Consider the following 26789-nt stretch of genomic DNA (forward strand, 5'->3'; position numbering starts at 1 on the left):
TATATCTTTCTTCTTTTCCTTCAGAGAAACTGACTTGTTTTACCTGCACTCCCTATCCAATGCTGAATAAATCTATTAGAAAGACACAGATTTTAAATAATTTTCATAATGCCTAGTATACTTTCTCAGACAGAATGTTTCACTGGCCACTGCACTTGGCCAGGATGCAGAGACTCTGCAGTGGCAACACCTGACAGCCAAAAGTCCGCCAGTCTTACCGCCTGTTTCTCCACCAGGGGAGTGGAGCCACGGGTTGTTGCCTGGAGCTTGGCCACAACTTCCTTTTCCCATCTGAATAAGCCACTCAGCTTTTGTAAATGTTGGCCACCAATAATTAGGATAAGATAAGATGTATGAGTGCTTGGATCATGCGCTACTTGTTTTGGTCTGTTTTGTATCTCATTCTTTAAGAAATACCCCTCCCTCCTCCATGAGACTGACAGGGGCTGGCAACCACGTGGCCTGACCTTCCACCACCAGTAACGCATGACCCAGGCCGCTCGGCAACTCACTCCCTCCACCCCACCCAGGACAGGGTGCTCTGGGGACTGGCATGTGGCCAAAGGCAGGCTTGCTGGAGACGTTATGGGGCTGGTGAGGGAGGTGAGGGAAGGGGCAGCCCTTCCCTGGGGACTGCTATCTGGATGGAAGCTATAAAGTTAAGGCTTCAACTGTCATCTGCATTGGGTTTCTATTACTCGTAACCAAGAGCCTTGCTTATTACAGTAACAGAAAACTAAAATGTTATCATGGCTTTCATTTCTTCCTTCTGTTTTTTTCCTACATTATATTTGCTTGTTTTTGCAAAAGTGGAATCCCAGATCTTAAAGTATAACTCAATTGAACTCAACTGAATCCTCCTTGAACTCTGCTTTGGTATCCTAAACTAATAAAGAAAAAAGGTTTACATTTCAGAAACAAGTCCTCCAAGCCTAATCAAAAAGTTCCAGAAAACTGTTTTCTCTAGGAAGGCAGTATAGATGATGCGAGCAATGTGAGCGCTAAGTGTGATCTCCGTTCCAACACTGTCTCAACTGCTCAGTAGCCGTGTGAACTCATCTGTCTTTTGGAAAATATCTCCTCTCATGGAGAAGAACACAGTACCCACCTCATAGGTGGAGATATTAAATGAGGTGGCACAAGCCACGTGTACGCATCTCCCCATATCCCTTCCCAAACTCAACACGATGGCACTTTTTGCTTTTTAAATTAAAAAAAAAAAAGCTAATTTTAATGTTAACATTTACCAAGTGCCAGACACTATTTTAACTGCTTTCCATCTATCAACTCATTTAATCCCCAAACAAGCTGGTAAGGCAGGTGCCATTAGTACCCACCTCTTTCTCAGCGAGGAACAGGAGGCCGAGTGACCTGCCCAGCGTGTCCCACAGTCAGTGAACCGCAGAGGCGGATGTGGTCCAGGATGCTGGTGCCAGAGCCTGCACTACCATGACACTACTATGCTTGCCTCAGCGGTAAACCCAGCCTTGCTATGTTTTTAATTAGCTACGAATTGTGGGTGATTCAGTCAAGTGACTGATTCTCAATGGTCCAAATTAAGGAATCCTGATAACTGAATATGGGAGTAGCTGGAAAAGGGAAATGGAGAAAACAGATGGCCACAGGGCAAACCCAAGGTCAAGTGGGCCATTCATTCATTCATTCACCCAGTTCATTCATTCATTCACCCAGGCCCGAGTGCCACTGTATGACAGCTACCGATCTGAACACCGAGAGCCCCCAGGCAAGCAGACAGACTGGTTCTCCACTGAGTGCCCCCAGGCAAGCAGACAGAATGGTTCTCCACAGACGCATGGATGAGACAGTGCGAGCCCTGCATGGAGAACCACACAGGTGCACCGGTGCCTGGGCAGCTGCCCTCTATCAAAAGAGCCAGACCCCTCTCTGAGGAGCGCCACATGGAGATGTGAAACACAGGCGTCTCACCCTGTGGAGACCAGGGGGTGTGCTCCAGGAGAGGACACAGCAGAGCCATGTCCTAAGGGAGCAGTGGCTTCATCATGCTTATGGGATGGAAAGACAATGGAGCAAAGAGTGAAGCATGCTGGGGGCAGCTGACAGCAGAGGCTGGGGTGGACACGCAATGCTCTCTCCACCTGGGACAAGGTTGTGGGCTCTGTCTGCACGGCAGTGGCTAGGACATTGGTGAGATCCAAGTCACACCTTTTAAAATCCCTCCGGTTGCTCTGTGGAAACAGACTGGGGTGTAACAGAGGCAAGGAGACCAGTGGTCCAAGTGGAAGATGCATGGCTGGCTTGGAGGCTGCTGCAGGGATGGAGACAGTCTCAGGCTCGTCACTGACGAGGGCCACCGTGCACACACCACCTGTGGAGGTAGCGTATGTCTCTTCTCAAGATGACAGGGAAGGGCCTGACACTAATTTTGAGTCCTTGTCTTAAGAGCTGGCAGCGATCACAAATGAGCTAGTGCTTTGCAAAAAAAGAAACAGCAGCTCTGTGTTTGAGCAGACCGCATCCTCCAGAAAGAGCTGAAGACAGAACAAATAGCACCACAAGTAAAATATGGGGACATCTTCAAATATGATTCCTAATTTACTAGTATGGAGTTGGCAGCAGGCATGGAGTCACAATCCCTGAATCTCTGACCTGGAATGAATCTCAGGTGTCATTTGGTGCAAGTGAGCTATTACTAGTTGTGTCAATTTGGACAAACAACATACAAGTTCTCTGAACTCAGCTTCCTGACTTCTAATTACAGTAATAAAAAGTTTCCTAATGGGGTTGTTGTGAGGACAAAGGGCGTGACGTGTTGGGGCGCAGCACAAGGCCTCGGTTACTTCCTCCTGCCACAACCTCCCCAGCTTATTCTTTGTTCTCTGAGCCTCTTCAGTTAGATTTCTGAGACACTTGGCAACTTGGATAAAAAACAGGCTAAAACTTCGGTGCCCCTAAAGTTCCTTCCTGGCTCTAGTCCATCTGTCCTCTGACAGACGAGGGGGAGGACTGTGGAGGGGCTAAGCTGATGAAAATTTTATCTGGGTTAAAATTTGGGGAGCTGGTTTAGAATGGCTGTCTTCTCTGCTCCAGTGTTAACAATACTGCACTCAACCAGGCTGGCCTCATCCTGTCTCGGCCTCTCACTGCCACCCGATCTCCCACCAGGTGCGCACCTCTGCCCTCTACTCAGTCACCATACCCTTCTCTCTCAAAGTCTAGCCAAGGGTCAGGGAGGTCATCCCAAGATGCTCTTGAACTTCACAGATTTCCTCCTCCCCTGTGCTTCTACAAAGCGACAACCTAGGCTGTGTAACCCAGCCTTTCGCTGCACACACTCGTGTCACCTGCTACTCTTCATGGGTCTCATCCCCATAGGACAGTGAGCTCCTGGAGGCACACATTACACTTCTGCATCTTTCACAGAATGCAGCAAAGATGCACACACACACCCATGGGCAAAAGTACCCGTAGATCAATTAGCTGCATCTTGCGACATCTTCTTTCCGGGCAGACTCCACGGTGAGAGGCTAACTAGAACACCCTGAGCATCAGGGACAGCTGAGCGAGGTTGGGTGGCTCCCTCTGCCAGGCCCCATCCTTGAGATCAAATGAACTATCCAGAGAGCAGGTGTGTGGGAGAGGTGGAACAGAAGACTTGACAGCAAACAATCTGCCTGCCTTATCTAAACAGCGTCCTAATTCTTCCATTCTTCCCCAACTCGGGAGTGCTTTTTACCAACATAGCAGAAGGGCCAGGCACCATGACAGGAGTCAGCCTTTCTCGGCTCACCTCTCTGGGCTCCTTCCTTGCTCCTTCTAACAGAGGTGACTGTTTGTTCACCCTCAGGACAGCTGAAGTGACTAGGTCCTAACGGCATGGCATCCCTCTCCTATATGACCTCACTTTATAATCTCACAGTCACGCAATCTTCTATCAATGTCAAGGTCTTTATGCCACCTTATAAAGATTACTGCCTCTCCTATTAATCTAGGCCCCCTCATTACTCTGGAATCTATAAGACTGCCTCCCACGAAGTCCCTCCAGCATCCTATAGGAATGGGGCTGGGGGTCATCAATGCAGGGTCCTCAGATGGCGGCCAGCCTGCCTATGCCCATCACGATGGCTCTATCGTCTGTGTGCAGAATTCTCTACTGTTACCTTATCAAGGTCTTTTCACTGTAAAAACTGGCAGCACATGTTGCCAACGACCAGGCCTTGAACACCACAGTAAATCAGATTCAGGCCCTGTGCAATGGTTCGCAATCCACCAGAGAGAGATCAGACAGATGCCAGAGAGGTGTTAACACGGGCCACCTTGCAGACATCTCCAAGAGCAAAGGTCTGAGAACCCAGGGGCCTGAGACCCAGCTCCAACTTGCTGTCATCATCAACCTTAGGCAAAATATGTGACTTCTATGGACGTGCAAGTCCCCTTCTGTAAAGACAAAAAACCTTATTTTTATTGTGTTCCTTTTATCTCAAGTTCCCACCCTGAGGTCAGAAAGCAAGTAAGTGTCCCTGAAGTCAGGGAAATGACTTAGGTAAATGCATGCCATTCTCATCAGCCTGGTGACGCTGGGAAATACTGATAAGTAAGAGTCTTAGAGAAAGAGTGATGGAGGGAGAGGGGCAAGAAAGGCTGGGAGAGGCATGATGGAAAAGACGCACATGGAATAAGGCAGGAAGGGGCCCAAAGGCGCCCAGCTCAGATGGAAACACTGTCCAAGCACAGTTTCTCAGTGGGGCCGGAGGCGCAGGGTGTCTCACCATCCTCGATGTCGTAGGCGTAGGCCGAGAGGCGCAGGGTGGTGGCGCAGTACTCGCACTTGAAGCAGCTCCGGTGGAAGAACTTGCCCTCGGCACTCAGCCTCTCCATCACGTAGACCCGCTTCTGGCAGAAGTAGCATGTGTCGCTGCCTCCCAGGTTCTGCGGGAACTCCTTCTTCATGGAGCCCTGCAGGAGGTGGCGGTTGGGAGGAAGGCGAGCACCTCAGGGAGTGCCACACAGGCCTTCCTAGAGGCACAGCCTTGCGAGAGCAAAGCCAACCCTCATTAAGGGGTCTGCTTTGAGACAGACTTCTAACTGGCTACGGTCAACTGTGCTCTTGGCTCTGCCACAGAGTGACGGCACCGCCACAGTCACTGCCTCCACGCACTGACAGAGAACACTTGGCACAACCGCGAAAGCCCGGGCCAGCCTGCTGCTGACGAGGGAGCCAGCATCACAGTGCTTCACACCAGACTTGAGTAATGCTATGATACAGCCTGGCGACGCTGGGAAATATCGACAAGAGTCTTAGAGAAAGAGCAATGGAGGGAGAGGGGCGAGAAGGGATGGGAGGGGCATGATGGAAAACACACACATGGAAGAAGGCAGGAGGGGGCCCGAGGGTCCCCAGCTCAAATGGAAACGCTAGCAGAGTTCTGTTCTGAGGGTAGCTGTATCTGTATCTATTCCGTGTTGACATAGTTCACATGAATATATGTGGGTCCCTGGACTCACACAACAACTACTGCAGTCTTAGGAATTTGGTTATCAAAACCCAGACAACCTCAAAAGCAATTACCGCATAGCATACACGGGCTACGCAAGCTATAAGTGACTCAGCACACAGGTGTGTTTCCCATGGCTGTGCCGGGTCTAGCTACACAGTGCCTGGAGGCATCTCTTACCAGTTCCTTCTTGTCTAGAAGGGCTTTGGGTTGTTCTTTCCTTTGCAGCTGATTGGCTATCTGCTCAGCCAATGAGCTCACTCCGCCCGTGTACATCTTTATATACTTCTATTGGTTGAAGATTACAAAATGACCAGAATGAAGGGAAATGAGAAGGAAAAAAATACATAAATTAAGAAGACACGGGGAAAAAAAGAAATCTTTGGGAAGTGCAATTTGAATACAAGGTGCAGCAGCAAACCATGCCAACACAGTGCTCACAGGCAGGGAAACCGGGTGGAAGAAAAACATCGCGTCAGTGTCCACACAGGGGTACCGGCACAGGCAGGACGGCTGCAGGGAAAGTGTCTTCCTTGGGAAGAACTGGGTCTCTCCCATCTCTGTGGAATGCACAGTTCCAGGGAATGGTGGTAGAAGGCAGGGCGAACGCGCACAGAGACAGGCAGGCAGGGCCTGGGTCCTGCAGAGCTGGGCTGCATTCACAGAACTCGAGGGGCACCCCCATGCACGCAGCGGTGCCCAGGCTGAGCCCGCCTTTCACGGTCCAGGAGGCCATCTCCTCAGTCAGAAGGAACCATGTTCACTCCTGCACAGGCCGCCTCTGTGTGGGGTAGCGCACGTCGCCAGCTCTTCCTGCTTCCTGACGCTTGACCCCACAATGCCTGCCACAGGCAGCGAACGCTCCCAGGCTGTTTTGGAAGAAGCCTTCTCAGCCCTTTCTCCCTGCTGATGTTATTGGGGGTCTGAGGGCAGCATGATGAGGCCCGTGTGGCCCATCCAGGTGCTGAGGCCAGAGCCTTCCAGACTGGGCTGGGCATGTTGGCCACGAGGTGTGGCCATGCAGCCAAGCTGCTCCACCAGCCCAGGAAGGTGGGAATGTGTTCTAGGCCAGGAGGGCTTATTTTAGAGGTTGAAGAAAGGTAAGAGAAAAAAACCCAACCAACTCAAGCCTCTTTCTGGCAACACTGAAACCACAGGAGAAACTTCCACGTCTCCATCATGAGCCGCCCTGCTCACACCTAAGCTGGGTGCCCAGGCAGCCCCGCCTTGACCTGTCCCGAGAGGAAGTCCTCTAGAGACTCCCACGACCAAGTCACCCTTCCATGTGGAGATGGCCACGCCACCATGTGGGTGATGCTCCTCTCATGAACTTCATGGAGTAAGGGGGCTCCCTGCCCCCTGGGGGAACCTGACCCTAATTCTGACTCAGAAACTCACCATGAGCCATTATCCCGGGGATGCCAACAGCCCCCTTAGGACATGGCCTGAATGGACAGACGCATAAGGCCTCGTGTGAGGAAGAAACACAGAAGCACCGGGCGGGGGGAAGCAGGCGCTCGAGGGGCTCACAGATGCACACACGACGAAGCCGTTCTTGTGGCTCAGCTCAAGGCTCAGCTGAACTGAAGAAGCAATTATAGCTTTTAATTCAAAAATAAGATTCCCAAGGATTGGTGCCATTTGCCCATTAACTTCACAGATTATACCTATTAGTGGTAAAGACAAACACGTGGCTCTCAGATCTAAACCTTCTTTAGGGACACTAAAGAAACTGAGGCTTGGGACAGACAGACACCAGGCAGAGCTGAGCAGGTAACTTAACAGCTGACACTGAGGGAGCAGAAAATGGCATTTCTCTCATTCTGCAGCAGACACGGGGGAGTGTGGGCCAGATGCCAAGTATGAGGCCAGGACACCAAGCCAGCCCTGGGCCCTCACTGCTCAGCCAGGACCCTTTTCTCCTGAACTAAACCATCTGGGTTTAGTTGAACTAAACCTGGGGCTGCCCGTGCAAAGGCATCTGCCACATTCAGTTCTCAGCAAGTTGGCAACACTGACAAGCATCCCTGCAAGAGAGGTGAAGACTCAAGTTCTATTTGTTTCTGGCATGAAAAGCGATGGTTTCCTTCTCATCACTCATAAAAAATAGCAGAAATATGGCAATTGCGGGATCGATCCCACCGCACACCATACGTGTGCATATGCTACCATGCACATAGGCGTCAACCTAAGCATGGGAAATACCAGTAGGAGCGGCAAAGAGACCTTCCAATCTCTCTAGAAACTCCCTACAACTGGACCAGTGCTACTTCAGATCCCGCCTCACACCATACGCGTGCATATGCTACCATGCACATAGGACGTGAGGTCTGGCGTCAACTCAGGCATGGGAAATACCAGTAGGAGCGGCAAAGAGACCTTCCAATCTCTCTAGAAACTCCCTACAACTGGACCAGCGCTACTTCAGGTGACAGCCGCGTACATTCCTCAAATGATGACAACAGGCAGCCAGAATACCGCATCGTCACCCCTCCATTGAGGTGATTTAATTACACTGTGGTTCCTACTTTTTAACACATATTATTTTGGAAGACATGTGAAGTTAAAAAAGCCAATGGCTGCAAAACATTTATCATTATTTGATACAGTTGAAATAGGATCAAAGTGGGTTCACATCAAGAGACCTGGACGTGTCAGATACAGTGGGATGAAAGCCAGCAGCCACTTTAGCTGAGGAGTGTGCCACAGACCTCACACACGAGACCCACACAGGCAAACAGCAACACATGCAGCCGGCTCCCTACAGGAGACGGGCCCAAGTGAGGAACACTGCAGCCTCCTGGGGTACATGACACTTGCGAAAGTGACGTGAGTGGAGGCTGCGGAGGGCAGAGTTTTAGTGAGTCCTAGGCCATGCTACCTGTCGGAGGGAGTCGGAGGAGGGAGAGGCGGGGCGGGCAGAGGAGCGGAGACTAAGAGAAAGCTCCCACTGGTCGACAAAAAATCGACGAGGAGGTTCAGGCTCTGGCTATAAAATACAAGATGGAGAAAAACAAAAGTAAAGGAAATGTTAAATTAAGTCACACACTGACCTCTGAACATAAGATGGTTGGCAGTTGTAGAGCCTTTTACTCTAGACCTTTATCTAAATACCATGTGTAGTAAAAAAAAAAAAAAAAAAAAGTAGCTCCAGAAGCATAAGCGGCCCATGCAAGGCTTCCGTTTGCTTTTAACTGTCCTTCCCTCATGCTTGCAGCAGAGCATACCCTGGAACGCAGTCCCGCAGCTGTGGGCCGCCCGGCACAGCCTCGGCCTCCCTCTGAGTGGGTAAGGCAGCCCGCAGGAGGGGCAGGGGGATGGCTTGTCGACTCACATGCTCTGTGCTCTGCCGAGCAACCCCCGGCCTGAGCTGGGATTTCTCCAGGGCAAAAAGATTCTCCCGCCACCCTATCACTCCATTGGCCTTAGAAGTAGCAGGCAGCAGAGACAGCAAATCTAGAGTGAAGCTCGCTCCTTCTACAGAAGGGCCAGGAATGCAGCATCTCTTCCTTCCACTTAGTGCTCAGAGAGGCTCTGCTTGCCAAAGAGCCAGCTGAATCCCAAGCAAAGATGAGGAGAAAAGACTTGAGCCCAAATCCTCTGCAGACTGCACATAGCACACGTAACAAAACTGGGCAAGGGTCTCCCTTAGCCATGGGCCCATGTAGCTAGGAACCCAGTCCCCAGAGAGTGAGGCAGTGACCGAAAGCTTTGGCAACCAATAACTGCTTCATTTCCCACCAGGTTCAGAATGAACTATTTACAGGTGGGAAGGACAGCATTAAGTCATGATGCTAGGAAGCCCTCTCCTCCTCCAGCTCCAAGCCAGATCGGTCACACTCCCTATCTCAGCCACGTGCACTTCATAGCTCCGTGGGGTGGCGGCATAGACTGGCAGTTACTTGGTACTTCAACAGCCTCTGCTTGAGACACTCAGCCAGCTCCTTGGCCCTGGGCTCAGCAACACAGGCCCCAGAGGGAGCTGGAGAGGATGGCTGTAAGCACCGCCCCCCAGAAGGAAGCAAGAGGGAGACTCAGTAGCCCCCTGGGGGGCAGAGCAGTCAGAGCCAAGGGGAGGAGTGGGGGACTGGGTAGGACTGGGTAGAGGTGGGGCAGAGAGGGCGAGTACACATGCAGGGTTATGGAGGTTAGGGAGGTTATGGAGGTGAGGGAGGTTATGGAGGTTAGGGAGGTTATGGAGGTTACGGAGGTTAGGGAAGTTAGGGAGGTTAGGGAGGTTAGGGAAGTTATGGAGGTTATGGAGGTTAGGGAGGTTATGGAGGTTAGGGAGGTTAGGGAGGTGAGGGAGGTTATGGAGGTGAGGGAGGTTATGGAGGTTAGGGAGGTTAGGGAAGTTAGCTTATGGAGGTTAGGGAGGTTAGGGAGGTTATGGAGGATGGCAGCAGAGTCCAAGAAAAGAACTTAAGTAGTGTCCTCAAAAGTATCCAGCCTGCAGCCCTGCACTGAGGAGTGCAGAAACCAGTTCAGAGGGAAAAAGAGAGAAACATCTCTGCAAGCCTTATTGCCTCCTGAGCTCAAAAACCCTAACTCATCCCCTCTCTGCACCGCAGCCCTAAACTTCAAATTGTTTCTCACTGCCAATCTCTCCTATTCAACATGCTCCCCTCCCTTCTTCTTTTTTTTGAGACCGAGTCTGATTCTGTCGCCCTGGCTCTGTCACCCAGGCTGGAGTGCAATGGCGCGATCTTGGCTTACTGCAAGCTCTGCCTCCTGGGTTGATGCCATTCTCCTGCCTCAGCCTCCCGAGTGGCTGAGACTACAGGCACCCGCCACCATGCCCGGCTAATTTTTTTGTATTTTTAGTAGAGACGGGTTTTCACTGTGTTAGCCAGGATGGTCTCGATCTCCTGACCTCGTGATCCGCCTGCCTCGGCCTCCCAAAGTGCTGGGATTACAGGCCTGAGCCACCGAGCCCGGCCTTCCCCTCCCTTCTTCTTTTAGGCGCTGTTTCATTAAACATTATCAGCATCTCATTAAATACACAATCCGCAAAATGGAGGGCACTGCCCTGCTCAGTGAAAAGGGCTGCTTTCCTTTTTGAGGGGACACAGCCTGGGAAGAAGGAAGAAAGAGGCTGGGCACACAGCGCCGTGGGAGAGCAGCCCCAGAAAGGGTGAGCACAGTGGGGCGAGGCCATGGAAAGGGGGTGGGAAAGACCCCCACCTCCAGCCCAGTCTCCACTCCCCGACCCAGCACCAGGTTCAGGCAGCACACACATTGCCCGCTGCTAGCCTGGTGAGAGGGCGCAGGAAGATGGTACTATGATTAGCTCCTATCGGGTCCGAGGGGTAACCTAATTTACTGCTTGGCCATAACTGCATTTCTCAGAGAGCAAAGGCAGAAGGGAGTTAGAAACCAAAATGGCTTTTGTGAGATGAACAACTAGAGATGATTCTTCCCGCTAGCTGCAGAGCTGTATCCACTTGGAGATCTTTAAGGGTAGGAATAACAAGAACAAAAGTTTCATAAAGTAAGCCGGCTTCTTTAACTGGGCATCTCGGCTATCCCTCACATTATACGATGGCCAGCTGCAATCAGTAATTTCTCCCCTCAGTTTTTCAGAAAAGACTAAAGCTTTCCACGGGTACAGCCCCATTTTGCCATCACCTACCTTTCTCCCCTTCATTCTCATCCCACTGGAAAAATCCTCACGCTGGTAAGAGCTTTGGCTCTCTTAGGATTTCCACTTCAAGATCTGTGACTGTTGAATGCCACTTGAATACTGATTTAGACCCTCTCCCTAAGAAGTTGTATCTGACAGTCCAATGCTACTGCTCTACCACTGGCACATAGTTTGGGGGTAGAAATAGTATGGTCTTGGAAGGGGAACAGTGGGCAGAAATGGGAAGTCATTAAGGCCCTTTACAAGACCACACACATTTAGGATCAGCATCCCATCTGAATGCCAGATGGGTGACTGCTTTACAGTGAATGCTATTTGCATTGGTCAACACTGCTAGCAAAAAGAATTCTGGCTCTTGGCTGGGTGACAAGAGCGTGCGAAAAGCAAGGGGAGGGGGCCGTCCCCCACATCCCTTCCCGCTGCCCCACCACCACAGCGTGCCCCGTGTGCTTGGCTCTCAGCATCCCATGCCACGGGTTCATGCTCTTTTACCCTCTCATGGTGGGGGCTCTGCTTGCCACGGTTGTCAGCATCAAGATCCCTGTATGTCTGTTGGCAACAAAGTAGAAACTTAAGCTCCATGCATATCGCTCTATTTGGACCTACTAAACGACAGTGGGAAATTCAGGGGCAGAAATGCAGAGTTCAACACATATCGCCTTCCCCTACTAACCCCATCCCCAGGTAACCATAATCCCATCTGTATCAAATCCCATGACACAAGGCCAACTTTCTGCACAGCCATTCCGCCCCCCACCGGCCTCCGATGAGGCCAGCTACACGGATCAATAAAGAACTATGGTTAGTACAAAGGTGGAACAAGCATATTTCTTTCACACAGTGGCATAAGATCAGAGGCATCAAATGGAAGGTTTAGAAGGAGAGGCAGGTTAAAAGGGTGACACATTCCACAACAAGACATTTTAGAAAGCAAAGGTGGGGAGGTGGAAATTGGCTAGAATAAATGACTAAGACAGCAGTCCAGAGGAAACTCCAGAGTGGGAAGTGGTTCCTGAATAGGAGCATTGGGCCAAAGCATAATTTACTAAAGGGAGAAGTGAATGTGTTTTTGGCGAATGGACGGGAAGGTATATGTGAAAGGGTGGAGACCTGCAGGTAGGGACATGGCCTTGCTCATCCAAGGAGCCAGAAGCGGCAATCACAGGACCAGGGAAGGCTCCTCGCATTACTCTTTGGCTGGCTAAGGGTTCACCTTACAGCCACGTGCGGGTGGAAAAACAGCCCCAAGGCCTCTGACGTGGCTGCTCCTATCTAGCACCCGTGAGCATAATGTCTCTGTGGGCAGAGGGAGGCCAGAGCGTAGCCCCGGTCCCACAAGCCAGATTCGAGTCTGGCTGCATTGCTTACTATGTGGCTCAGACACGTGACACGGCCTCTCCACCCTATGCTTCAGTCTCCTCCCTGGTAAAACGGAGCCAGTAACAGCACCTGCCTCACAGGGTTACTTTGAGAACTGACGGAGACACAGCTTGAGAAGAACTGAGCGTGCTTCCCAGGCGACAGCAGACGCTGAGGATGGCTAGCTCTTGTGTAGATGAAGGCACCCAGCAGCTGCTCAACCTGCAACGGCTCAGTTCTGAGAACCATGGACACAGGTGGGGCCTTTAAAATCAGTCACGTTAATACGGTCACACTTTAAACAGGCCACCCTAGGTGGGAAAATGTCTTTCCATAGATCCTGCTCTTGAAACTCACATTTTATAGAAACATACCATGAAGGTCAACAATGCCATCCTACAAACATGCTGCAGACACACGCCTGCTGTCCTCACTGGCCACAGCTGTGGCTGGCTATGGGGCTGCTCCTGAATGCTGTGCCTGGCGTGCAAGTACAGGGGGGGAGGAGTGTTTGTTGGAAGATGCTGAACGGGCAAGAGGCAGAGCTCCCAGAATCAGAAGGAACGAAACTCACATGGAAAAGCCCTGCGGCAGCGCCCGAAGGCCTTACTCCACCTCACTGTGCAGCAAGAGAAAAGGGCTGCCTTCAGTGGGGTTTTAGAAAAACAGGCTGCTCTCAGGGCTCCTGGGCCTCGGATGCATGACAAACATCAATTACAGTTGAACTTCTAGTTCATGGTGGGACAGTCGTGTTTCCATGATGTGGGTGGGACTGACCAGGGTCAGGTGTGAATGTAGGATGCACCATCCTGAGGGCCATAAAAGTTGCTTCCACCACAAACGGTTTCTACGCATGGCCTTTCTTCTTGACAGTTATTGCTGGTAAGAGGGAAAGTGACTTGGTCTCTACACTAACCACCTACACAGACAGGCAGGCAGACAGAGACAGGAACATGGAGCATGCAGAGAGGATCACCTGCTGGCCGCCATGTGCCCGACAGGGAGGTGGAGTAGGGGGAGGAGACAGGGTGATCACTTTTTTGGGGCAGGTCCGAGAACACTCCTTTTCCCGTTGCTTTTACACCAACAGACACAAACAGAGAGAACATTATTCAAACAGTGGCCACGTGGAAGCTGGTTCTGGGAGGACTGAAGGGTGTTTGTCAGAAGCACCCCAGGGAGGCCTTTCCTTGCCCCTCCATCCTCAGAGGGCAGCCCAGTGGTCTCCCGTGGGACCCCAGGTGGGACGTGCACCTTCTGATAGGCACAGCCACAGGGGTGATCTGCGGGACTGGGGAGAACCAGCGGTGCAGCACTTTCCAGGTGCCAGGGAGCAACAGTTTTCTCAGGGAAGTTGGGGATACAAGAAATAGGCTTGCTGATGAGTAGAGAGGGCAAACAGGCCAACCACTAAGAGGGGACACAGAGACCCCCTCTCAAGGGCTTGGTCACGTGCATCCAATGCAGCGAAGCAGCAGCCCCTTCAGGGAGCAGCTGTGATAGTGGCTGGCACTGCTGCCCTCCTCTCAGTCCCTGCACTCATGGAGGCTCAAAGGGCTCCAGGAAACTAACAAGGAAATGCAAGAAAGGCAGGAGCATGATGTCAAAATTAAATGTGTCTCACTAACATTTGAATGCCATATACATGTCCCTGGCTTTTCCCTCATTTCTGCCCCCTCCACCGTATTCCCTTCGAGAGTCTGTCTACAATTTACAAAGCCGCTGGTATTTGAGAAACAATCACACATTCCCAGGCCTCTCTGATACCTTCCAAGGAAAGTCTCATCTCCCTGTGCCCAGGTGACCCATGGGGCAGCATGCAGGGAGCCGGGGAGCAGGGAAGCCACGAGGTCTGGGGAAACAGCCCCGTACTCGCTCAGAGCTCCCATGACAATCTACTTCCAAACTAGGGCTGGTTAACGCACAGAGCTTGCCTTCAGGATGTGTTTCTGAGATCAAAAGGCAAAAGGGTGGGGAAGGGAAGAGCCACAGTGTTTACAAAGTAAGGAAATAAAGAGAAGCCACTGGCAGGCTGAGCTGCTATTATTTTCCCTCTTCCATATGATGACCTAGGCTGAAGCGGGCCCTTCTGTCAACTCAGCTATCACTGTCCTGCCAGGCAATGCCCGCCTGCCTCTGAACCACCTCCAGAGAAGCACCATGAGTCACAATGGGATGCTGCCAGTCAGCCCTGCTTCCTGAAGGGAGATGCGGAGGGCCAGCCATGGGAGGCATCAGACACAGGGCCTGGGTACCACTGGAGTTCCTCTGTCCCAGGCTTCTGCAAGTATCTGGCACTGCAACTCCAACTCTCTTTCAGGAGATAAATTTAGAAGGCCCAAATGCATGATTTAGAGCTGAGAAAGTTCTATGTGAATACTATACATTTCACATGGACGTAAGAACTGTGAGTTCTGGTTCACAGTGCTATCTCCCTGCCACCTGGTAAATTCGCAAATCCCTATTGGATATCCCCTGTACCAAAGAACCTAATGGGGTTCTCACCGCTAACGATTTCTCACCAATCAAGTCTCATTTATACATCTGCCCAGCTACTGTCTCCAACTGTAATCTCCAGTGCCCATCCCACAGAACCTGCGTTTGACTTTCATGGTTCTATTCCACTGCCCACAGAGCCTGCCAGTCTCCTACTCCACCATGACCATACCGACTCAGGTGACAAGCTGCGCTGGCAGGGACTACCAACATTCTCCAGGGAGAGTGCTTCTGGCGGCCCCTCAGTGCCATTCCAGCCACAACCACCTGTTCCCCCACTCGCCTATGTCACTCCTGACCTCCCTCTCCCTCTGCTCCTCCCACCTCAGGCACCCGTTATGAATACTGTAAGAGGTTTTGGAATCCAATTTGGAGTTCACTTTCCCCTGCAACAGATCCTCAACTAAGCATCATCTTTCAAATCATATCTTCCACCTAGACATCAAGGCAAAGGTTAAGAAAATAAAATGCAAGTAAACTTCCAATTACATTTTTCAGAAGACCTCCCTCATGCACAGAGAAAGAGTGAATTCGCCTTCTGTTGTGAGTTTGGACACTGCTCCCAAAATTCCATCTCAGCCTTTTGGGCCCTGCCTTTAATGTGCTATATTATCAAAGAATGGTTAGAAAGGAACATTTTTGCCTGAATGTAAGTAATTTAAATAAAACCCAACTCACCACTCCTCAGTATCTCCTAACAATAAACTCACTTTACAGCACAGGAGGCTGGGGAGACCGACTACGGAAGGCACTGACGGCATCCAGGGCCAGCTCATGGCCCTCTCAGTATCTCAGCACACCTAAATGATATCGGACAACGAGGTAGCCAACCCTGGCTCCACTCGAGAGCAGGGACTTGCTCAGCTGTGACACAGAGGAAACGCAGCTGGGGCTCCCAATTCCTCTGCTGGGTTTTCTCTTAGAAAGCGCGTGCCATCACCTGCCCTATTCTGTACTACTTAGGATAAGCAGTTTTCCAGGAGATCCTGCCAAGGTTTTAGTGAAAATTTCCAAAAACATTAATTTAAATGTAGAGAAAACACCAAGAAAATGTCCAGGAATACCTTCATCCAGGATTTAAAACAAACACAAACTCATAGTTCCAGACTATTTTCCTGGATAACATTCTCCTATTTAATGTAAAAGGCTCTACACCCCAACTCTCAGGCCTGACATACTCAGAATTCTCTCTCCCAAGGTCACAAGGAAACATGCTAGAAAAAAGTCAACTTGAGACAAATGTGACAACAGCAAACCCAAGAGCGCGGGTACCCTTGGGTGAGCCACCTACCACACAGCTTCAGCGAGTTTCAAACCAAATCAACAGTCTCCCTTTTAACTTTCTCAAATCCCCAGGAGTTACACAAATCATGCAATCAATCAGCACTGCCTGTTCAATGTTTTCCCAGAGCTACTACTCGAATGAGCAGAGATTTCCTGCCCTCATGAGCTAGGAGTCCAGAGCACAGGCCTGAACCCTGGCTGGCTCAGGAGGAGGGGTAGGAAGGCCTGGAGAGACAGCACCCATCCTGGCCCTGGCAGTTCCTTTACCTGTTTCCACCGGGGGGTGGGGGCAGGGCGAACCTGCCCAGGCAGGCAGCAGGACGGCTGGCTGGCCCCACGCTCTTGTGTCAGCTGGGACACACAGGCCAAGTGTGGGTGGGGACAGGACATGGAGACAAAACAAAATAAAAATACATTAAGGTGGGAGAAGAACAGAAAGAACTCACAGGCGACAGCCCCATATCTGTGAACTGTGGGGAAGAGGGGGATTCATTCTTAGAAAGTTACACTTCTAAAGCAAAGCTAACAGCCTCCCCCAAACCAAAAGCAAATGCAAAAGAACAGAAAAAGGAAAACAGAAGCTGTAATACTCATCATCTCTTTTCCAAGCTAAATGTTCCCTGAGTCTAAGCCACTAATTCTGATTTGGAAAACTACTATGCCCATCCAACATGAGGAAAGCAGCCTTCTCTCAGAGGCAACCTTCCTCTAACGGACAGCATTGCAGCCTTCCCAAGGTAGGGGCGCCTGGGGCTGCCAGAGCCTCCAGACAACCACAACTGTTTATCAATGAATATCACCACCTTTTCTGTGAGCCGTAGCATGAAAAGACTGGCGTGCAAAGACTAGATGTGGGAGGTAGTTAATTATGGCCAGACTCCAAGCAAAGCTGCTCCCACCCATCTGGTCCATAGGAAGAATGGCTGATGGGCATGGAAAAGACGGAGAGAGAGAAGAGAAATTCAGAGAAGCAGCCCTGCCCTCCGGCTGCTCTCTCCAGTTATCATTGAGATTTATGAGACACTTTCAGTGCGAATCTTCAAAATCCCAGCCCCGCCTCTTGTAAGAAGTCAGAGTGACTTTTAGACAAGCAAGGGGAGAGACACGCCCTAACCAAGACACCCCAAGCCACAAGCTGCTGCCATGCACTCGCATGCATGGCATGTGGGAGTGCTGCTTAGCGCTCAATGCTCATATTCCTAGGAAAATATCCCGGGAAACAGCTGCAACACACAAAAGAAGCTTTATCATAAGAACGTTTATCCAAAGATGAGAAACAACTCGAACATCCAACACTAGAGCAACAGCTAAGAGAAGCCTGATGCCCATACATTCCAGAAGGTGCTTGTAAAGAGTCAGGAACAACATGGGAATGCCTACGGTTAAATGAAAAAAGGAGAATCGAAAAGTATATGTTAAGAATGACCTCATCTACAAAAACAAGAATACACTGAAAAAAACACCAGAAAGAAGGGCAGGAAAATATTAATTAATAGAATTACAGATGGCTTAATTACCTTTACTGTACTTTTCAGCATTTTCCTCAGTAAGTGTGTACTTCTCTAGAATTTAAATATGTCTGCAAACGTGTACAGATGTACAGGTATATGAATACAGATTTTTTTAGATCCCTCTGCTGATTCTTGTCAGTGGACACCTCAGGCCTGAACACTGAGGACGGAGCAACCCTCAGAGCCTGAAGCAAGCATATACAGGGCTCTTCTTTGCTGCAGTCAGGCGAGGGAAAGCCAGATGCCAGCCCACGAATGCCGGGGTCTGTGACACAGCCTATCTCAATGGATGGAAAAGATCCCCCCTTCTTGTGTGATCTGACCAAATCGGTGTGGGCAGGGCACGGGTTGGGCTTACCTGTCTCCGTATGCCGATGGACTGTGCGGGCGCATTCTCTTCAAATTTGGCCAGCAGCTGGGTCGCCATGTACTTCACTTTGTTTTGGTTCCCAACGGCAACATCCATCCTCCTGTCTGTCAGAGTGCTCACCAGGGTCGGTCTTTCTCCTCTGTGGCCCCGAGGAGCTTCCTCCTGGTCAATGCCAACCCCAAAGAACCCGGCGCTGTGACAGGAGGCTCCCCCCATGCCCCTCCCTCACAGAAGTGCACTCAGGACCTGGCATGGGGGCTGGTGGACTGGCTCAGCTCTCAAGGTTCCCGTGTCCACACGGAGACAGCAAGCCTGGAGGTAGGGCCATATAAAGAGTACTGGGACCTGTGCTGGTACTGCCACATTCCAGGAAGCCACTGCCCTCGAACACATGTGTGATCCAAAGAGACAAGGAGGCCCTGGTGCACATGTGTGCATCCCTGGTGTGCTCTGGAAAATTAAACAAAGGCAAACATCCACAGAAAAAACCAGAGAGGCCAGGCATGGTGGCTCACACCTGTAATCCCAGGACTTTGGGAGGCCAAGATGGGTGGATCACTTGAGGCCAGGAGTTTGAGACCAGCCTGGACAACACGGTAAAACCCCATCTCTACTAAAAAATTAGAACAATTTGGCCGGGTGTGGTAGCTCATGCCTATAATCCCAGCACTTTGGGAGGCCAAGGTGGGCGGATCACTTGAGGTCAGGAGTTCGAGACCAGCCTGGCCAGCATGGTGAAAATCCGTCTCTACTAAAAATACAAACATTAGCAGGACATGGTGATGCACACCTGTAATCCCAGCTACTTGGGAGGCTGAGGCATGAGAATCGCTTGAACCCTGGAGGTGCAGGTTGCAGTGAGCCGAGATTGCACTACTGCACTCCAGCCTGGGTAACAGAGCCAGACTCTGTCTCAAAAAAAAAAAAAAATTACAAAAATTAGCTGGGTGTGGTGGCACATGCCTGTAATCCCAGCTACTTGGGAGGCTGAGGCAGGAGAATTGCTTGAACCCAAATCCAGGAAGTGGAGGTTGCAGTGAGCCCAGATCGCGCCACTATACTCCAGCCTGGGCAATGGAGCAAGACTCTTGTCTCAAAAAAAAAAAAAAGAAAAGAAAAGAAAAAAAAGAAAAGAAAAAGCCCAACAGAAATTCTCATAAAGGATGAATATGAAAAGACCTAGCAATACCAATGTGGAAATGAAGAATTTTAACCAAAAGGGGCGATTCCACATGACCATTCTAGCAATTCCCCAAGTGAATCTCACCTCCTCTGATTGACTGGTCTTTCTCCTCTTCCCAGCACCATCCAAGTCCTTTTCCTTTTTATCCTGTACCAAGGGAGGAGGGAAACTGCATTATTCTAGCCATACATACCTTGCCATTAGCTTTGCAGCCAATCAAGAGACTCCTCCACATACCTTGGGAGAACGCTTCCGAGAGATGGTCTGGCCAAGTTTGCTTAGGAAGGAGATAGGGGATCTGGTGCTGGCTATCAGGACTGCTTTCTCTTCGGCATTTAGGTCCAAGGTATCTGGGAATAGAAACCAGTGATGTTCAAGCACAGCCCTTGAGGGCGCCGCAAAATCCTGACCAAAACTACTCTCCCTCGTGGATGGTTCGCAGAGCCTCAGAAGGCTCTAAAGGTTCACCAGCTTCATGACAAGCATGTGGTCTCAGTAGGAAATGCCACGGAGGAAATGCATACTTGGGTATGGACACTGAGCCTTCTTTTGTTCATCCACATAAACAAAAATGACTCTTCTTCCCAATCTACTACAGTTACCAAAACCTGCACTTTTGCTTTTCAAAAGTTGGAAGCTGGCTGTGATTGTTAGTTACAGCAGAATGCTGAAGGCTCGTTTTTGTGACAAAAATTTCAGGACAGAGAGAGAGGGAGGGAGAGAGAAAAGCAGAGAGGCGATGAACTCAGGGTTCCTGGTTTTAGTGTATGCAGATGCCACACTCTGAGCTGCACACAGATGGGGGTGGCACTGAATGGGTACGTCGATGTTAGAGCTGTGGCTTTCTGTTGTAAGAACGGCATGGCTAACCAGGAAAAGCCACAGATCCTTACAAGAATATATGGGCTGGAAAGCACTGGAGGGTGGTAACGCAAGCTTTTTGGATTTCAATGTTTCATTAGTAACAACAGCAATTTTTAAAATAGTCATTAATTCATAGTAAATCACTAACATTTATTAAGTACTTCCACTGGCCAAACATCCTTCTTGGCACATCACAATGTAATTATACATATTATCCCCATTTTACACCCGTTACCCCATTTTACAAGATAGGTTGACGGAAAGTGAGACACAGGAAAATTGAGTAACTTGCCTAAGGCCAAGTGGAAGCCTGGGATACTGTAAATCCAGGTCAGACCCCACAGCCAACACTCTAGCCTCAACCTACACTTACTCTAAGGGACAATTAATGACAACAGGAATATTTTTTGTAGCACTATGAGAGCCTGAGGCAGCAAGCTGAGAGCCAAGCGAAGATTTTTGGGAAGTGCTGACAAGTAGGAGTAGAAAGAAGCCAGAGAATGCACAGTGACAGGAGAAAGAAGGGGAACAAGACACAGAGGAGACAAGATAATTCCATGAAAAGGGACATCGTTCTCCAGTGCTCAACAATGCAGAAAAGCAAGTGCATGAGAGATGGGAACTGAGAAAAGAGTATGAGGTGGGAATCCTCCTCACTGGGGAACAGCTGCAGTAGCGCGGTATGAAGAGAAGCTGGATTATAACCCGTTACAAAGTTTGGGCCGTGCAGAAGCAGAGGCCACAACCACAAACCACTTCTTCAAAAAGGCTGGCTCTGAGAGCACGAGCACTAGAAGGTGGTGGTCACGGAAAAAGACGGCACAGGAACGATTTCTGCATTTTTATAAATGCAGTGAGAAAGAAAGGAGGGGTTGAGAACACACTACTAGAGAAGGGAGAAATAATGAAGCAAAGCTCCAGAGATTTCCCTGACAGCTAACTGGTAAAAACACAGAGTAACTTTGTGTTTGGTGGCACTGCTGCGGGACAGTCGGAAGGAAGGAAGAACAGCTGGGCCACAGCACAGCAGCAGGGGGCCGCAAAGCAGCTCCTCCCAGGCCTTACCGCTAGAGGGGAGGGAGTCCTTAAACATCTCGTAGAACTGAGTCAGGTACATCACCATGGACAGCTTATCAGGCTCCCCCACGGAGGCCATTTCTTTGCCTGTCATGATGGGAGAAATGCCCAATTCCTTCTCAGCAATGTCAAAGGCCAGTTGGTTATTCTTCTCCACATTTTGCTCATCCAAAGAATCAAAATCTCTGAGAAACAGGACAAGGAAAACGTATCAAGATAGGTTGACTGTCCTTAAACAGAAATGCAGTATCCTGGAGTCATCGTCCTTTCTCCGTTTTCAGCTAAAATCCAGGGTGCTGTGCATCGCTGACATCTGACAGCAAACCTGTCTTATCTCACCTCGTTCTTTTTCTTTTTACTGAGGAAAAGCAAAGCAACCTCAGGAAGTGATTAAAGGTCTACCCACCAAAGAAAAAAAAAGGGAGAAAGTCAAAAAACGACTCTCATTTTTCTAGTAACACAAATTTACTACTAAAATGTGAGCTCGAGAATAGGGACTGGCTGGGCACAGTGGTTCACACCTGTGATCCCAACACTTTGGAAGGGTAAGGCAGGAGAATTGCTTGAGCCCAGGAGTTCAATTTAAATTAAAAATTTAATTCAAATTAAAAATTAGCTAGGCATGGCGGCATATGCCTACAGTCCTAGCTACTTGGGAGGCTGAGGCAGGAGAATCACTTGAGCCCGCAAGTTCAAGGTTGCAATGAGCTATGACTGTGCCACTGCCCTCTATCCTGGGAAATAGGGCGGGACCTGTCTCTAAAAATAAAAATAAAAAATAATAGGAACTATCTTTAATATATCTTGATCCTTGTGTATGGCCCATCCACATTAAACTAATGTCAAAACATGATACATCTCCCACTTGGATCAGATTGCTCCTACAGGCCTGGGACTATCACCCACCATGGCCCTTAGACCTGACAAGCTGTTAAGGTACTAAATCAGCTCTGATCAATCTTAGCCTTCTCCTGGAGGGGAAATTCCAAAATCCTCCTCAAAAAATTTTTCCATTGCTAAGTTTCCTATTTAGATTAATGGCCATTTCCTACTGGGTTTAAGCCTCTTGCTTTTCAGAAGACTGATCGCATTCTTCTTTACATGACTTCAGGTTAACCCAGCAGCCCTTAATTCTGTGTTAATCTAGGATCCCACAGCATTTTCCATTTTCTCAAACTCCTCCTCACCGTAGGTTCAGCCTCTGAAACTATGACCTCACTGCTGCTGAACAGTGCTGCGCTGTCCCTGTGCTGCTTTGCCTTCCTAGAAGACGGTCCCCTAACCTTCTCCAGGCGCCCCTCCACCCCCACCTGCTAGGCTCCCTCAACCACTTCTGCCTGTTGCCTTTGGAACAGAGCTGACTCACCTGCCCATCCTCTGCCACTGATCACAGTCTTTCCCAAGCTGCTCTTCCTTGCCCCACCCCCTTTCTTTGGCAGGAGTGAATAAGCCCTATTTTTACTTACTTGCTATCAACTTCTGGGTGAGCTAAGTGACAGGAGCACCAGAGGTCACTTACCTCCATCCAAGCACACCAGAAATCCCCATTTGTAATCCACACTGCACAAGGCTATTTTTACCAGCTCTTGCCTCGTCAGTTTATAACCATCATATAAACAGCAACTATATCTTGTAGGATTCCTTAAGCAATCATTAAACAAAACAAACAGAAATTGGCCCCTTAAGTGGACCTAATGATGAAAAGGACAGGAAACCAAAATAATGCAACATGCTCTGCTTCTGAATCCTTCTGTTTGGCTTCCGTGGTAACAAATGCCGATGGGGGAACCTGGGTGTGCTGGTCCCCGCAGCTGACCCGGGGTCACCCTAGAACTCTGATTCTGTAGACAGGTGAGTGGAGAATGGCCAAAGGAGATGTCACTGGGATAGGTGGGTAGGACAACAGAGTATGTCTTAAAAAACGCAGTCTTTAACACAGAGAAAATACCAATGAACCATCATAAATTGGTCAACTGTTCATGATGTTTTGCTTTGTTAGTAGTGACACATTTGCCTTGAGCTGGCCAAATGTTCTAGCCAAGTTTCCCTTGTGACCCACAGAATTTGAGAGATAGCTGGCCGAAATGAAGAGTTCAACCAGGGCCAATAAACGGTTTTCCTTTGTGGGAAGCTAACAGGCCCAGGTGGGTGTCAAAACCAGTTTTTAACTTATGAGTGTTGTGATTTTTAAAACTCAGCTACAGGAGCACAAAAAAAAAATTGGAAAAAAACAAAAATAAAAATCATTCCTGGGTTGAGCTATATAATACATGACATACAGAGTTTCAAATATAGTGAAATCAAAATCACTGCCTTCTAGAGAAAGTATCTTACTATGTACCTCATTCTAGGAAAAAGGACAAAATGTTACTTGATAGCAGAGTGGTCTGAGATCCTTGAGGAGTATAAAAAAACACAAAGTTTGATCACAACTTACATCAGGTCAGGGCGGTATCTATGGATAATTGCACAAAGGGCCAAGCCACTTTTCCAGGACATGGTGAGATCTGTCACGTTTACCCCTGCATAGCCATCTGTCTGCCTCTGGCACCAACCCAGCAGTTTGCTTGAACGAGCTACAGACTCTAAAACAACAAAACACATTATTATTGGAGGTGTGGTCACCTGGTAATGCTGACAGAGAATCCTCTTTGCAGGACACATGTCCACTTTGAAAAATTACTGAGGGTAGGGACGAAACAGTCAACACTAGTTTCCATGCAAAGAAAACAGTGAGGAATAAGGTTATGCAAATGGTATCATGACAGTGAATTCTAAGAAAAGAAACTACTAGTTTATCCAGACTCTAAGGTCAACGTCCACCCCCCAGTACCCTGAGGGACCACAGCCTGACAGCCACAACCCGCTGTCCCCATGGCACTGAGGTGGAGGAACGCCACCTACTGTGTGGCCAGCCTGGCTTACAGCAGCTCTGAGTTCCCGGACAGTCGCTGGCACCTAGCTGAGGAAGCCTACCCCCTCCAAAGTAACACTGGGAAGAGGAGAGGAGAAAAGGCTCCATTCTATAGGGTGGCACGTTCAACCCAAAGCACCCAGGCCTTGCCCTTGCACTTCCAAGGCACTGCATAACTTGCCAAGAGAAGAAGCCCTGCAGGGCTCCGCTGACAATGCTGGGGCCCCAGACCAGACAGTCCCCGAACAGAGCTTGGCACCTTGTACTATGAATTCTCAACCCTGAGAAACTGAATAGGCAAACACATGTGCTGGGATGCTTTTTACAGTTCATTGAAACGTCTTCTAAAACCTGAACAGCCTCTTTAAAAATCCTATTATTAATCACATCAGAAGAGCTCTGATATCGGCCATTCAAGAGAATCTATGAACTATTTATATCCAAGAAAGTCTGTTCCCTTACCGAGGGCAACTGAAGTTTGTACTAAGTCATTTAGTAATTTGTGAACATAAGCTAAAAACCAAGTATCATGAAAATCCTGTTTCATTTAGGTTTTTCGCCATGAAAATGTATTCTGCGATAACACATAAAACCACCTTCTGGTGCCATCTCTTGGCTCAGAAATGAGCTTTTACTCAGATCTGTCTCCTATGTGTATATCCAACCATCCAATATGTAACAGGCAACTTCAATATTCCATGCTCTAAAATAAAAACAGTGAATAAAGATACACTCTCTGCTTTCAAAGAGAAGACGCTCCAGTGGAGAAAAATGCAAATGTTTCCAACTGCCTGCTGGTCCTCACATCCACCCTGGCATCCCAATGGCACGTCAAATTCACAATGTCCAAATGACTCAAACCTCTCAACCCTCTCAGCCCTCCCTCTGCCTTGCCTACGCTGATGTAGCACCATCTACAAACACCTACCTCTTGCCCCACAAGGCGATCAACTGCCCCTGCCCATCAACTTCACCTCTTTACCATTCTCTCTCACATAACCAACGATGGCAATGACCATCCACCACAGGCCCGGCACTCATGATCACAATGTGAGGTAGACACTGCTGCCCCCACTTCACAGACAAGGAAATCGAAGTTCAGAGCTATTCAATCACCTCTTCGAGGCCGCACAATTCACCAGCAGTAAAGCTTGGCCTGGGACCCAGTTGCACCTGGCCCAAAGTCTGAGGTCTCCTCCACTGCCTCCTCCCTTCTTCATCCCCAGCATCAGGCCCAGATCTGGGCCTCCACCACCTTCAGCCTGACTATGGCGAGGTCTTTCTACCTGGTCTCCCTGCCTCTAGTACTTCCCTCCTCCATCCCCTCTCATGTGTGGCTGACCAGGTGTGCTCATGTCATTCTCTTTCAAAAAAGTATTCAGGGCCTTCAATACATACAAAATCTGGAGTGGTCCTCACCTGTCACTGAATCCTGGCTATATTGCAGGACCCAGCCAAAGACTTTTTCCACAGAGTCTTCTCCCAAAACCTTAGCTCTCACACTCTCTCCCTCTCTCCCCTCTACCCAGCGTCTGTATCTGGTTTCTCTCTGTGCTCTCATAACACCTCAGGCCAAGGTAATTCTGTGTGGTGGAGACCCGTCTTGTGCATTGCAGGATGTTTAGCAGCATCCCTGGCTCCTGCCCACTCGAGGCCAGGAGTACCCACTCCCAATCATGACAATCAAAAATGTCCCCAGACAACTACCAAGTATCCCCCGGAGGGCAAAATCACCCTGGGTTAAGAGCCACTGTCTCAGACAGTACTTCAGCCACTGCCTCGGACCGCACCTTGTGGCTCAGGGAATAAGTACAGACTTCTCTGAAGGGGCTGCCTGCATTTTAAAAAGCCACCACCAGAACTCACCATTGCGAGTCAATTTGGGGGTGGTTCGGGAATTCACCAGGCTCTCCATTTCCAGGTGAATATCTTTTGTTTCGCCAGTATCATATAAGTGGCGCACCTGGCAGAAATTTACAAAGTCAAACAGAAAGAAAATCAAATATCAAGTAACAAATTCCTACCTAAGAGCAGAATGGCTGAAAGGAAAGTCTGGGATAGAAGGCTGGGCAAAGTTCAGACAGAAGTTAGGATGATGACCTTTAAATCTTTTATGAAATAAGGTGGGGTTTGAGAAAAACAAACACATTTTAACTGTGGGACTTTGTGCTAGAAATCAGCTACACAGGGCCGGGTGCGGTGGCTCACACCTATAATCCCTATAGTTGGGGAGGCCGAGGCCAGCAGATGGCTTAAGGCTAGGAGTTTGAGACCAGTCTGGGAAACACAGGGAGGCCTCGTCTCTACAAAAAATTTAAAAATTAGCTGTAGTCCCAGCTACTTGGGAGGCTGAAGTGGGAGGATCCCTTGAGACCAGGAAGTCAAAGCTTCAGTGAGCTGAGATAGTGCCACCACACCCCAGAGAGCCTGGGCAACAAAGCAAGACTCTGTCTCAAAAAAAAAAAAAAAGAAAAAAGAAAAAAGAGAAAAAATTAGTTACTCGGTCATGGAGGTCCCTCTAAGAGTCTCGGTTGGACTACTAATAATGCTGCCTCTTAACAGAAGGCCTAAAGGTATAAACTTCAAGTAGAAGGTGAACAGAAAATTACACTA

The 26789-nt window shown here is 49.3% G+C and overlaps 1 protein-coding gene across 12 annotated transcripts in view; it reads right to left on the reverse strand.

Annotated features, from left to right (window-relative positions):
- Positions 1 to 26789, reverse strand: part of MICAL3 (microtubule associated monooxygenase, calponin and LIM domain containing 3) — a 237192-nt gene that overhangs the window by 79852 nt on the left and 130551 nt on the right. For all 12 annotated transcript variants that reach the window (XM_034949077.3, XM_057301001.2, XM_063603456.1 and 9 more), the window contains 7 exons: positions 26043 to 26139; positions 23700 to 23847; positions 21251 to 21447; positions 19559 to 19671; positions 19406 to 19468; positions 18127 to 18300; positions 4749 to 4935 (listed from right to left, as the gene is read on the reverse strand). In XM_034949077.3, coding sequence (XP_034804968.1) covers positions 4749 to 4935; positions 18127 to 18300; positions 19406 to 19468; positions 19559 to 19671; positions 21251 to 21447; positions 23700 to 23847; positions 26043 to 26139 — 979 coding nt within the window. The remainder of the gene's footprint in view (positions 1 to 4748; positions 4936 to 18126; positions 18301 to 19405; positions 19469 to 19558; positions 19672 to 21250; positions 21448 to 23699; positions 23848 to 26042; positions 26140 to 26789) is intronic.

The sequence above is a fragment of the Pan paniscus genome, chromosome 23 (genome assembly GCF_029289425.2).
Source record: "Pan paniscus chromosome 23, NHGRI_mPanPan1-v2.0_pri, whole genome shotgun sequence".
In the NCBI taxonomy this organism is placed as follows: domain Eukaryota; kingdom Metazoa; phylum Chordata; class Mammalia; order Primates; family Hominidae; genus Pan; species Pan paniscus.